This window comes from Pholcus phalangioides, unplaced genomic scaffold (genome assembly GCF_987345545.1).
Source record: "Pholcus phalangioides strain wild (caught in Gottingen) unplaced genomic scaffold, Ppha-v1.0 ptg000172l_1, whole genome shotgun sequence".
In the NCBI taxonomy this organism is placed as follows: domain Eukaryota; kingdom Metazoa; phylum Arthropoda; class Arachnida; order Araneae; family Pholcidae; genus Pholcus; species Pholcus phalangioides.
The window spans coordinates 5,245,667-5,260,202 of NW_028301637.1; the positions used below are offsets into that span (position 1 = coordinate 5,245,667).

The 14,536-nt window shown below is 38.0% G+C and overlaps 1 protein-coding gene across 1 annotated transcript in view; it reads right to left on the bottom strand.

Moving 5' to 3' along the window:
* Positions 1–14,536, bottom strand: part of LOC149063619 (uncharacterized) — a 70,972-nt gene that overhangs the window by 23,770 nt on the left and 32,666 nt on the right. The window contains exons 2-3 of the mRNA XM_089255832.1: positions 12,423–12,591; positions 6,359–6,390 (exon numbers count right to left, since the gene is read on the bottom strand). Coding sequence (XP_089111958.1) covers positions 6,359–6,390; positions 12,423–12,474 — 84 coding nt within the window. The 5' untranslated portion in view covers positions 12,475–12,591. The remainder of the gene's footprint in view (positions 1–6,358; positions 6,391–12,422; positions 12,592–14,536) is intronic.

The following is a 14,536-nucleotide window of genomic DNA, read 5'->3' on the forward strand; positions in this document are numbered from 1 at the left end:
GGGAGGTGAGTGCATTTCAGTTTATTGGCACGAGCGACCAGTGGATTTCCTTTTATTGACACGAGGGGTCAGTGGATTTCATTTCATGGGTACAGGAAATCAGTGGACTTTATTTTATTGGCAAACTGGGGTTAGTGGGCTTAAGTTTATTGTCACAGAACATCAGTGGACTTCATTTTATTGGCACAGTGGGGTCAGTGGATTTTAATTTTATTTTCACAGGGAACCAGTGGACGACATTTTATCGGCGCAAGGGGTCAGTGGATTTCCTTTTATGGAGGCACAATAGAGTAGAATTTTTCAAAAGTGGTCCGAAAAAGTAGAGATAAGTTGAGCTGTATGAAAGTTTTAAAGTCTTATCTCGGCAGAATCCACAGAATTTTTAAACTTCCTGTAATTTGATTAATATCAAGAGACTTGTCTCCAGAATATATACGTATCATACTTGAAGACACTTGAAATAATGTGGAAATCAATGTATGTCTCAACGATGGAAGATTACTCTTTTGTCTCAGGTAACTCGAGCTCACTTTATCTCCATCATCCACCAAACTAGAACTTGATTAGGCCTTATCAATACAATTCCAACAAAATCAGACAAAAACGAGGAAGTGGAAGTAAACAATGAAGTCACTCTCTAAAATGAAGTCACTCTATAATCAAATCAAATCAATGCTTCGAGAATAACCAGGAAAGAACATTCGATACACCGCGAAAATCATTCGATTCGATATAACGGAATCCGATCCCGTCGATGTTCCAGCACAATTGAGACACCCCGGCCAATTTTCTTATCACTTTCTAAGTCACGTGACATCCTAAGATGGCGGTTAACAGAGCGTTTCTTCAATGCGTTCGAGAGATGTCGCTTTTCTTCCATTCAATCTTATTGTGTCGCTCTCACTCGTCCAATCGAACTCGTTACTGTAATATTTCGAGATGTTATTGTTCTCTCTTAGTTGTAACTTGCGTGTGTTCCTTCGAAAATGAACACAATTTGACTGTCACGAAAGAAACAGAAATTGCCGAATAAGTGTTTTAACGATTCTTATCAGTGTTTTTCGATGATTTAATCGGTAATGTCAGTTCTTCGATTCGATGCGCTCGATCATCCATTCGCTTATAACGAACGCTTCGTTGGATTTTCGAGATGGATGCTGATTTATTTTCTCTAAGGCATTAGGGTTGTATCGGGCGTTCATTCGTTTGATGCATGAAGAGAAATTTTGTTTGGTACCGTCAGATGGGGTGAGAATTGTCAAAATTTTTCATGTACTGTCGGCTCTGCGTAATCGGGTATAACGGATATCCCTGCTTAAACGGACAAATCCTCTGGTACTAAAATTTCTCCCACGGACGCAATGTTAATTTTCCCCGATCTATGCAATAATTTCACAAAGCTTTCCCCCCGCTTAATACAACATTCCAACCCACACGACAACTGTAAATATGTAGGGTGGTTCCATTATTTTTCCCCTTGCCGCATTTTACTGGTGAAACGTTGATCCCAGAGGCATACTTCCTATTAGAAAAGGTATCCAAATAACGTGTCGACCTCAGGTACTTAGAAATGTGAAATTCCTTTTTGTTGGCCTCAGAAGAGACAGGAAAACAACTTTCCAATTAGGGTTGTTTTTTGGAACAGGGTATTCGTATGAAAAGTTAATTTTTTTTATTTTAATAACCGTACAACACACCTTGCAATATGAATCACGTATTTGAGTACTACACACGATATATTTGGATAATTTTTCCAATTGGAAGTACACCTTTACGATCAATGGTTCATCAGTAAAATGCGGCAAGAGGAATTAAGAAATCAACCTGTATAATATGCAGGTACAATAAAACCTCTCTTTTGCGGACACAGGCGGGACAAAGAAAAACTCGTCCGTAAAAGAGGGGTGGCCGTTAATCAGAGGCTTGAAATGTATATTTTTATTATACAAGGGGCAATTATTTTCTGACCGTAAAAGAGACATTTAAGGGATATTCTTTAAGAGGGGTTTTACTGTATACACACATATGAAGAGTCGGGGGGAAAACGATGATAGTCACAATCTGTCACTATCTCTCTGTGAAAGTCACTCACAATATCAAAGAGACTATCATCGTTTTTCCCAATTGGTTCTCATCGTAGAATGCATTTTTAAGGGGGGCTACATTGTTATTCCCATTTACTTATTCTAGGTATCGATAGTACACCTCATAAACCAACAGATGGCGTTTTTAGATCATTTCATCAAAAAATGGACTATCACCGTTATTCTCCCTGTCATTTCTGCATCTTCTTTTATCCTCCCGCTGATCAGGTTGGGGTTTCCTTTCATACATTCCTATGTGATTCTGCTTTGTTTTTGCGTTTTATATCTCCCCTAAAAGTTCGCACGTTGAGTTTTTGAATCACCCTGTATACAGGGTGAACGTGACATTCTCTGCCAAACGAAAGGGGGTGACAGACGAGCCCAAGTGGAACATGAAACACCCCCTACTAACCCGATCCTATCTCGATTACCTACGTAAGGACAGTGTTACGATTACGCGGACTGATTATCTGTGGATGATGCTATGAGATCACAATTTTTATTCCAGATTCTTTATTGTATATATGCGTATTGTTGTTTGTTATTTTCTCATAAATTAATAAATTTCCCGGTACACCCATACCCGGGAAAGCTTCGATATCTCTCTGAGATGGGAAGCGAGTTGTGTCCGTCCTTCAATGTTCAATGTCCTATCTCGAACCGTGTTCGAGTTAAGGCCGATAATTTGTTATGGGGAAAAAATGCGATAAGTCTGAAAAAAAAAAAATCAGAGTTTGTGGAATTGCTGAATGTGTGACGTAAACGCAAACTGAGCACATCTTTGGAAAGAGTAGAAAAAGTTCTATTGAAGTGACATAATTGTCATCGAAATACAGTAGGACTCGCTTATAACGAAGCTGGAAAGAAACTGCAAAACTATTCGTTATACGCGAATTTCGTTATATCCGTACCGGCTTGGAAAATGATGCGTTTAAGCAAAATAAAACATTTCACATGCACGATACGCACATCTTTGAGTAATTCGAACATTCTTAAAATGAATACGTTGAAATAATACGCATATTTTCTCAAGAAAGATGAAAATTTTAATTAAAATCTCACGTAATTGATTACATCAACAAAAATATATGCCAATCGTGGCCTCTTTTCGTGGGCTTCGAACACTTTGCGTTTAAATTATTTTTGCCAAATAAGATGCAAAATGCACTTTTTTTTCTCCTTTTAGTGGTAAGAGCAGAAAAACCGGAAAAAAATGTTTTCTTCTCATTTTTTTTCCTCCGAAGCATTTAAAAGGAAAATAACAAACTTCACGTGATTCAAAACTTTTTTTGGTACCTCATTTTTTACTTCCATTTTCCGCTTTCAACCAACTGTACGGTTACAATTTTTGAAGCAATGTGTAGCGTTCTGCACTTGAGACATTCTCAAAATTAACACGCACATGACGAAACCACCACAACTACCGTCCGAATGTAACTTGAGAATGGTAAATGTACACTAAAAGGGGTTTGGATGTTAAATTCTTGAGAATAAATAACCTCAATAATTTCTTTACAAAGAAATTTGTGACATTTCCATATTTGAAAATCGGTCGGAAATTCATCATAAGCGTACTTTGTCGAAATCGTAAATGTATAAAAACTTCGTTATATATACGTGTACATTCGTAATATCCGTTTATAAGCGAGTCCGTTCGTTATAAGTGAGACTGTATCTGGATTTATTGGCGAGCTGCAAGCGCTGAAAGATTGGCAAAGTTCATAATCGAATTGTCACAAAAAATTTTCATCGCCAATTATGCACACACTCCTGGCTACAATCAATCAAATTTACAAAAAAAAACTTGTTGATTGCACCAAATTTCTAAAGAGTCTACAATAATTAACAATTAAAATTCTTCGGCATGTTACGCCGATGAGCGGTTGAAAAACATCGCTCTAAAACGTCTTTCATGAGTGAAACTACGATTGCTTTGGTATAAAATTTGAATAAGATTCAAGAGAAACTAAACAGATTTAAGACTAGCGAAAGGGAGTTTTGGGATCGCTGAAGCTGTTCATATCCATAAAAATAATCGTGTTTTCATCATGAAGGAAATTAATCTAAATTATTGAGGGAAAAACGAGAGAATATCGATGTCGTATCTCCATTTTTTTTAAGTGAATCAGTAATATCTCAAGACAATCATCAGAATGGATTATCCGGACAGGATTCTGATTAAACATAAACTTCCCGAAGACACCCAAATCCTCCAATCAGAAACTTCAGACCACCAAACAGACCGTGACTCGCACTTCCTGACAAAAGTCGCCTCAAGAAATCGAGAGAGCTTAATAAAGCTCCACGCGCTTTGCTAATTACTGATAAACGCCACACTTGGTATGGTAAAAAAAAAAATAATAATCATAACCTCACAATACACTCATTAATATTAGTAGTGACTACAGGAAGTCGGCCATTTGTATCCGACCGTTCCAGAAGTCATCCATGTTAACCCCACCCACTTTAAGAAAAAGCAGTGGCGTCTATAATCCGTAACGCTCTGATGCCATCATCGCCATCTCTTCCTGTCCAGATGCGTATCGTCAATGGGTATAAGAAATATGAAGTGATTAGGTAAACGTTTCAGGGAAATGATCGCCAAATCCCGATAAGTTATAATTAATATTGGATTTACGCGTCGATGTTAGCGTTGGATAATTTTTCTAATAACATTAAACCTACTATTTATAGCCATAATCAGTAGGCTAATGATAGTTAAGCGTCGCTTTGAGAAGTTTGTACGGAATGGCCGGTTCATCAGGTGGTGTTAGAGCTGTTGAGCAAGAAGAAGAACGTAAGAATTATTCTAAAGGTGCCACATGATTTCTTGAAATGCGGTAAAAACAGTCCAACACGGTAATCACAACCTATAACACTTAAATTCACTGCAGATTTGTCGCAGTGCTGTATTTTCCGCCAAGGGTTGTTTATCAGCTGTAACTGGCAGTTCCGCCGACGATTGGCAACATTTCTAGCGGGAATTGGCGATGTTCCGTGTTTATGATCACAATTTCCCGCATGCTTTTATAACGATAAAATATAGTCATCCAAATTTTAACTTCATGTTTTGTATTTTATTTCATCTGATTATATATTTTTATGATTACGAAGAACGTCAAGTTGACATCTTTAATACGTCAATACTATTGACCACTATTGATTGAAAAGTGGTCTCGGATGATTCCATGATTCCCGTAGAAGATAATCCTAATTATGAATCTTGCTTATAACGTCGATGAAAACTCAATGATCTCGGATACAACAACTTTTTTTTTGAAATACATTAACTTAATGCAGACTTTACTTCCCGTAAAGATCATTTACACACAATAATTGGTGATTTCGCAGACAATTGGGAGCATTTTTGGCCAGAATGGGTGAAAATCCCTCTATTTATGGTTCCAATTTCTTGCATTTTCCTCGATAAAATATGGTTCACCAATAATCATAATAACCACTTCATGTACATATATATATATCATATTTTGTGTATATAGATAATATTTTCCCCTTTTAATAGGTCTCGAAAACGTCAAGCTCTGTTCTACCGACGAAATTTCACGTAATCTTCGTTATAACCGAGTTCGACTGCGGTTTGCAATTCAAAGCACTGACTGATGCAATAGACAACGAGATTCTTCACCAATGATCCGGATTCGGAAGTAGCTCGAAAACGAAAAATGACACGGTATACGCCATTGTCTCGGGAGAACAATAGTTATCATATTATGGAACTTTAATAGCCTTCGTATTATTATTATTCAATACGTGAGTAAAAGTCCCTTCTACCACGAGTGTCTCACGGAAGGAGAAAGTGACACTCGCGCTAACACGCAAATGCAGTACCAAGCACGCAACTGCAAAAGGTAATCAACGAACCGAGTTGGAGAAAAGCAATTCTATCTTAAATAAAAGAGAACTATTCAAATTACATTGAGACATTTTTCGTGTGTGTGTGTGAGTGTCCACTTATGAAGCATTGTGTGGCCCAAATGTAACAGAAAAAAAAAATAAATTGTTTTTTCTTAGGAGTTTTCTGGAATAAACAAAACACGTGGAGTTTAGTTGGAACTGTTCGAGATTCCGTTCATTATTCTGAAATTTGTTTCCATGCATTGAATTCAGTCTTGAGTGTTTCCTAACATTCATTCTGGACGAGATTCTTATGCGCTTAATTATCTTTGGTATAAGGTTACGGCATCGTGACCTGGTCAAAGACTTCTACGTTGTTTGTAAGAATAGAGATTGTTTTTTAAAATGATAGCGCTTACCTTCTCTGTTCCTGCAGTGGCACCATGGCTAGCTGAAAATGAAAAGAAAATAGAATTTACATTTTTTTTTTTGGGTGGAGAGGCAAATCCATTTGAACAAGAATATATACAGGGTGTCCTGTAAGTGCTAATGCGACCTCTATCTCATCAACCGTCCATCGTAGAGGTATAGTTCTAGTTTAAAAAAATGCTCAAACGGACTTAAAATTTACCCTGTACTAGTTTTTAGAGTGAAAATATAGTGTCAGAAAATGAGAAATCTCTACATTTTTATGTGGTCCCCCCTGTCCTCTAAATTCCAATTAGAAGGTTGCCCTATCTCTCCTAAGGCCGACAAAAAAAATTCCAATTTTTCCAAGTGATTATTCAAATTCAAAAAATCTAAGAAAAGTTGGGAAAGGATAGCATAAATTAGAGAAAGGAGGGTTCGTTGTCCATTGGTTTTTGTTGTTCTTTCATAACTTTTTCCGATTTTTCAAATCAAATACCTCAGTGAGTATTGCACTTAGAAACATGGAGTTTTATCTGTTGGCCCCGGGGGATACAGGGAAACAACTTTTTAACTGGAAGTTAGAGGACAGGGGATCATATAAAAATGTAATTCTTTTTATTTTGTGAGTCACACTGTATTTTCACTCTCAAAACTGGCACAGGGTAATTTTTGAACACCTTAGGAGTATTTTCTAAACTGGAATCATACCTCTACGACGGACGGTTGATGAGATAAAGGCCGCAATAGCACTTACAGGACACCCTGAATATTTATTAATTTGATCGTCAGTGCTTAGTAAACAAACGATAATTGTACAATAGTGTACATACCTTCACATGATTTTCACAGCTGCAAAATAATGTTCGAAATTTGTAACAGTTTTCATAGTTTACATTATTGCTGCAGATTTACAATGTTGATAATTTTAAATTGGTCATTGGTAAAACAAAAGCTAGTGTATAATAGTATCCATAGCTTCACCATGATGCTCGCAGCTTGTTAATAGTGCTCGTAGTTTACGTTATTGACGTAGATTTACGATGTTTATAAACAAAATTGTTCGTCAATGGTTTATTAAACAAAAGATATCGATTAGTAGTGTCTATAGCTTTACGATGGGGTTCCCAACTAGCAATAGCGTACGTAGTTTGCATTTGCTGTAGATTTACGATATTTATAACTATAAATTGGCCAACAATCCTTACTGAGCAAAAGCTGACTGTATAAAAATATCTGCAGCTTCACCGTGGTGTTAGCAGCTGTAAAATAATGTTTGCAGATTTCAATAGTGTTCGTAGTTTATATAATTGTCGCAGACTTATAATACTTGTTCGTAACGTTTAAAAGCATATTTATAACTTTGAAGTAGTGTTTGCTATCTTACGATGGTGTCATTAGCTTCGAAATAATCATTGCACCTTCACAGTAGTGTTGGTAGTTTAAATTAGCCACTTTATGTTAGTATCCACTATTTTTTTAATAGTGATTATAGTTCTAAAATAGACTAGAGTAAACTATTCTAGACCAGCAGGTCTAGAATAGTTTTGCAGTTTTAACCCTATCAACGGCTCAGGGTCGAACACAAAACCTCTTCAAAAAAAGCTACTTATTTTCACAAAATCTTTTCAAAATGGCCACAGGGCCACGTGATTCTAGAATGCTTTCCCCTCAATATGTGGCAATGGGTAATTGGCATGTATGATAATCCGTCGAGAGGGGGCTGAACCGAAGTGACAGGCTGGTAACGCCCGGTGATTGACCCTTTCTTCACTCTCTTTCTACGCAGCGTTACGTTGAAATAGCGTTAGCAGCTTCACAATCGTGTCTGAATCTATTCGTGCTCGACGCTTTGAGAGTGTTTGAAGCTTTCCATTATTTTTCGATTTTTTAAAAAGTGTTTGAAGCTTCAATAATATCGAGTCTTCATATTATCCCAATACAGTGAAAACCGGACACGGGGCTTCGTGCGAAATTAGAAATAATAACGTGGCTCGCGGGACAGAAAATTCGACTTATTCCTCATATTATTTAGATTTTTCATGAACACCTTCGTTGTTGAAGAGCAAACCCCTTGTTTTATTATAAATTAAAAAAAAATAATAGTGTTTTTATTTCTATTACCATGAGGGTGGGGAGGGGCTTTCTTCATAGTGAGCCTGGTGCAATCGCACATGTCGTGAATCCCTGGGAGTGGCTCTGCATTATTCAATATTTTGAACTGTGTTCGAAATTTTTGTTCACAGCTTCACAACAATGTTGGCAGTTTCCAAATATAGTTCCCGTAGCGTTTAAACTAGGCTTGAAGCTCCTTAATAGCACCTGCAGCGTTGTAAAATAGAAACCAAAACTTCAAAACATTTCTAGCACCTTCGCAACAATGTTATCAGCTTCATAATAGTCCCGCAGCTCTGAAATAATGTTCGAAACCTTACAATAGCACACACGAGCTTCTACAATCCTGTCCAGAACTTTAAACAGTGTTCGAAGCACTGAGATGGTCTTTATAGCTTTGCGATGAGGTCCGCAGCGCTCTACTGAAGTGTCTGAAACTAAACGATGTTCGAAACCTAGAGATAGCAGCATCTGCAGCACTTTATAAGAGTTTTCAAAACTTTAAACCAGTGATTCCCAACGTGGGCGATTGAATGTTCTAGGGGGCGGTAGAAGCGCTACGAGTATAAAATAGGGTCCTATGGGTTAGATTGCGTTGGGGCGCGATGAGAGAAAAAGATTTCTGAACATGGGGTGATGGGACAAAAAAGGTAGGGAAACTATGCTTTAAACAATGTTTGAAGCATTGAAATAATGTTTTCAGCTTGGCACCCACAGTGTTTTAGCGAGCAAAATTGAAAGTGTTTGAAACATTGAGATGGTGTTTGCAGCTTTTTGGTAGTGTTCGCAGTGCTTTAAAAGAGTGTCCGAAACTTTAAATCAATTTTCGATGTACTGAGGTAGTTTCTGCAGCTATGCAATGGCACCCGTAGTGCTTTACAAGAGTGTTCGAAATGTTTATCAGAGGTTAAAGAACACAGATAGTGTTTGCAGCTTTGCGATAGTGTCCGCAGCACTTTAGTGACCGAAACTATGAATGCTTGAAGCACTGGACTAGTTTTTGCAGCCATGCAATGGTGTCCACGGCACTTGTCGCATTAGCAGTGGAGGGAAGAATAAAATTTTTTTTCCGAACTGGACACGAGACGGGGACGAGCCTTGACGGATATGTGCGAAGATACCTTTATGAGAGTCGAAATTTTTATCAGGGTTTGAAGCACTCAGATAGTGTTTGCAGGTTTGCGATAATAGCACTCTACAGAAGTTTCTGAACCTTCAAATAGTGTTAGAAGTGCTAAAATAGCATTGACACTTTTGCAATGATGACTACAGTGCTTTACTAGACTGATCGTAAGTGTTTGAAGCACTGACATAGTGTTTGCAGCTTTGGAATTGTGTCAGCTGCTTTACAATAAGTATGCAACTTTTAAATATTGTTCGCAACTTCAACAAAAATGCCTAGTAGTTTTACATTTAATAACTTAGGGGCCATTCAAGTATTACGTGAGCAGATTTTCAGCCATTTTTGACCCCCTCCCCCCTTGTCAGCAAAAGGCAGTAAAACACTGACCCCCTCCCCCCAATCAGAAAAATTTCGTCAGCAGCTTAGAACATATCTTCAAAAAGGGGTGGTTGATGACGTAAGCAACCTTCAAACCCCCCCTCCCCCCATTGTTATCAAAAGTCAGCAAATCCGAAACGCCCCCCCTCGATGCTGACGTAATACTTGAATGACCCCTTATAGTAAATTCACAAATTTGGCAATATTTTTTGCAGCTTTAATAGTGTTCACAACCATGCATGCATACATGCTGTCGTCAGTGTGCTGAAAAACCGGTGGAAAATAAAAGTTCGGAAGCTAAACCTGAAATAACTCATTATCATAAATCATTGGTTCTCAAACTTTTAGTACCCACAACGACTCCCTTCAGCTGGAGATAGTTTGGTTGAGTCCTTGCGTCCTAATGGTTGACAATGTCAGAGGCGGAGACATGAAGAAAACATTGAGTAAGCTCAAAGTTGCCAGTCAGCCCACGTACGCAGGACGGGGAAGGGTGCGTTGCCTCGTATATTCATTAATTAATATTTTGGGGAAGGGAGGCTTGTACAGGCTGTCCCAAACTGTTCGCACACCTAATATGCAGTTAAATCTGCAACTGTTGAGTTCAGAAACATACACTTTAAAGTACAAAAATTTTCAAATGATTTGCAGTTACTTAGAACTTATGTTTTCCCAAGAGGTCGTATACATAAAAAATAGAAAAATTAACTTTTTATGTAGACCCCACGTGCTAAAACTTTAAATCAGAGGCTGTGAGAAGTCATTTACAAGAATGTGTGCATATTTATAAATGCAATATTAACGGAGACATTCGACTTTGAAGTTTTCAGCATTTATCGCCGATGATTGAGGGGCGTCATCAAACGTAAACTAAGTTAAAAATCGTAAAAACTCTTTAATTGCCAAAAAAATGTGAATGTTATTTATTGTGGATGAAAAAGTTCATTCTATTTGTGTACAGTCCCTAAAAATGCCAACTTTGGAGTCATGAAAACTTGCCAAAGCAGTGATAAGTTGCTAAAACATAGTGATTTTATATATTTAATATCTCGCGCCATAAATATATTGCATTAAAAAAATATTAAATTTTTTGCAAATGACTTCATGGTTTATTTTATGAGTTTTAGCACATAGGGGCGGTATAGAAACTTGATTTCTTTATTTTTTCATGTATACGACCTTTCACACAAATTTTGAGATTTTAAGCTACCGCAGTCATTTTACATCATTAAGAAACTTTTTGTAATTGAAAGTGCGTGTTTATAAAGTCAACGGTTGCAGATTATATCTTCTGCGCAAACAATTTTTGGGGCGGTCTGTATAGCCTCCCCTCAGCCCCCAGTTTGTGGTAGCCCCACAACGCAAACCACACTCGCCGACAATAAAAAAAATATCGAAGGGGCTGAAAATCACCATTCGTCCCGTATATGCGTGGCACAAGCCTGTACCCAGGAGGTGGAACGGTGCGTTGCAAACTTCCCAATTTATTTTGGAATTATGCATAATCACATGTAAAAGTGATAAACGCAGTGAAATTTCAAATCGAACGTTCTTTACAATGGTGATTATGCATACCAACCGCACCGGGGTAGTAACATACACATTTTAACTTAAAAATTTATGGGAACCGATTGTGACCGAAGCCAAACTTCGTATTAGCGGACAAAATGTTTTCGTCCAATGGGTGTCCGTCATTGAGAGTTGTTACTGCTACTAGTCACAACGTCCACAGAAGCCGCGACAAACACTCTTAGAAACACCACCACAGACATATCTTGAATTTTAGTCTGTGATGAAATCACTAGCGTGTGTAATAGACATCCGGTGCTCACGTCATAGTGGAAGACATAGCGTGAGTAAAATACATTTCCAAGCAATTGCCACCATTATGCCACAAGGAAGCCCACTGATACACTTGTATACACAGAATAAAAAAGTTTTCCTCACGGGTCGGTGGCGACCCAATTTAGTTCATGACGGAAAACGACTCTCCTTAAGAACTTATGGTTATTTTATTCGCATTATTATACTTAATTCCACCTATGGAAGTAAGAAACTGGCCTTTGAGTGTGTGTGTGTGTAGAGTATAATCACGCATTCTTCCATATTAGATGAAATAAAATTTTCTTCAGAAAATCAATTTACCTGCCGCAAACTTTTACCACCAGGAAACGGCAGGGTTGTATTTAGAGGTCAGGTTTTTCCAAATTAGTTCCCATCTGTTTTCTCTCATTTCGAACCTCGAAATAGATTGAATTCGTGCTTTGGAGCGTGAAAATATACATTTATTGGCATTTTTCTATAAATTGATTTTCTGTGGATAGATGTATAATCCAATTTTCGTACCTTTCAAATCGATTTCAGAAACGAGGGTCATTGATTTCTTAGTCCGAAATGGTTATATTTTGTGTGTGTGTGTAAACAATGTTGTTTTTTCAGTAATGATGGTTATAACTTACCGAAAATGTACACTGCCAGCAGTATAAGGAAACAATCCCCGAAAGAATTCATTGCTTTCACTGAAATTTTTAGTTAACGACGACGTACTTATATGGCTGTCAGGCTTTGAACATCCCGGCATCCATCATTATTTTCTTAAAACCATGTTCACGCTAGTGTTTTCTGTTCCTGTAAATGGAGAAAAAGAATGTAAAACGTGTTATATTTTCATGAAAATTTAGCAGATAAGTATGTAAAACGTTGAAAAACATTTATTATAAAGTCTCAACATAGAATAAGGCGTGTTCAGCTGAAATATAAACGTCTGGAATCGTTGACTTTGGAAACATACTTATAAGCCCCGTTCACATGTGCAAGATTGGGGGTCGCTTTGGTGATAATTAACGGCATGGCAACTTTTTTCCCGTAGGGGAAAAAAAGGTGGGAGAGAAGCTCATCAAAAAAAACCCATCTTTCTTGAAGTGGATTGGTGGTCGACACTGACCTTCTCTCCCACAATCCTTTGCGCCACGGAAACTACTGTAAGCTCCTTCGTCAGCCATCTTGAATAAACCACTTCCGTTCAACCCACATAACCAGTGACGACTTCCGGAAAGAATAGGGGGATTACCGGCATAAACTAAACGTCATGTGAATGGTTTGTAGAGAAAATACCCGTTACCGGGAACTTCCAGGGATGTTTTATTGTACATGTGAACGGCTTCAGTGACAAAAAGTTTTCAAATCACTAGCAGTCACTCAAAATGTCCTAAATTTCCCAAGGGGTCGTATAAATAAAAAAAATTAGAAAAGTAACCAGTTGATCCTGTGTGCCAGAAGATACAATTAGTGAATTGTAGATACGACTATGAGAAATCATTATCAACAAAAAGAGTATATTTTTAAGTAGTATATTAATGGAGTTCATGCATTAAACTACTTCTCTTTCAAAGGTGTAAACATGCTTTTAAAAGTTACGCGAATATTATTGTAAGTCTGCAGTAACTACAAACACTACTGCAATCTGCAAACATTATTCTACAGCTGCTAACACCACAGTGAAGCTGCACTTATTTTTATACAGTCAGCTTTTGCTCAGTAAGTGTTGCTGACCAATTTATACTCATGAATATCGTAAATCTACAGCAATAATGTAAATTGTGTACGCGATTGCAAGTTGCGAACACCATCGCAAAGCTGTAGGCACTACTGCGCGGTATCTTTCGTTTAATAAACCTTTGATGGCCAATTTAAATTATAAATATCGTAAATATAAACCGGTTGTGTATATGCAGTGGCGTCTCACCTCCATGGGCCCGTCGGGCAAAAAAAAACAAAACAGCTTAAGTATCTACTTATTCTTGCAAATCATGATACCAGAGGTCATCATGTAGGTCCCCCCCAACCGATATCACGGCCATGCCTAGATTGACCCATGTTTTAAGATGACCCTGGTTCTATGCAGGGCTATTTCAGCAGCATCAGTGCCTCCCCACTACCTTCCTGGGAATACTTGTGTTCAAATTTACATACTTATTCTAGAAAAAAGAAATACTATCAAATCTAATTATAGTGGGGTGCTCCTACGCACTCAAGGCCCCCGGGCTATGTCCGGTGCATGTGTTAAGACGGGCCCTAGCTCTGTGGGCAGTTCCGCTTCATATGAAAGCAGACTTCCCCCCCATACTTCATATCTGCTTTTCTTTCACGGCGTTTTGTAGCCCCCCTTAGCAGCTTCTCACGGTTGTCCCTCCTCAACCTCATTTTCAGCCGTGGTCCCCACAGAATATTTCAGGATCACAAGGGGGCTATACGGACCCAGGTTGAGAAACACTGATTCACAGGACACCCTGTTTAACTTAATTCTATCTCGAATATATATTAACAATGCCATTTTTTTAATTGTCGAGTAATTCACAAGTTCAATAATAATTCAAATGGATTAAAGGGAAAAAGAAATCGGATAACGATAATACTGTAGTACGTGTTTAATGAGACGCAGTTCATTAAACCACCGTGTTTCATTAGCAAAAAAATTAGTTCGTGCCGGACCGAAACGAACTCTGGAGTAACATGTTTGGGGGGGGGGAGGGGGATGTTATAACAACAGAGAACAAGGTGAGAAAGTAGATCA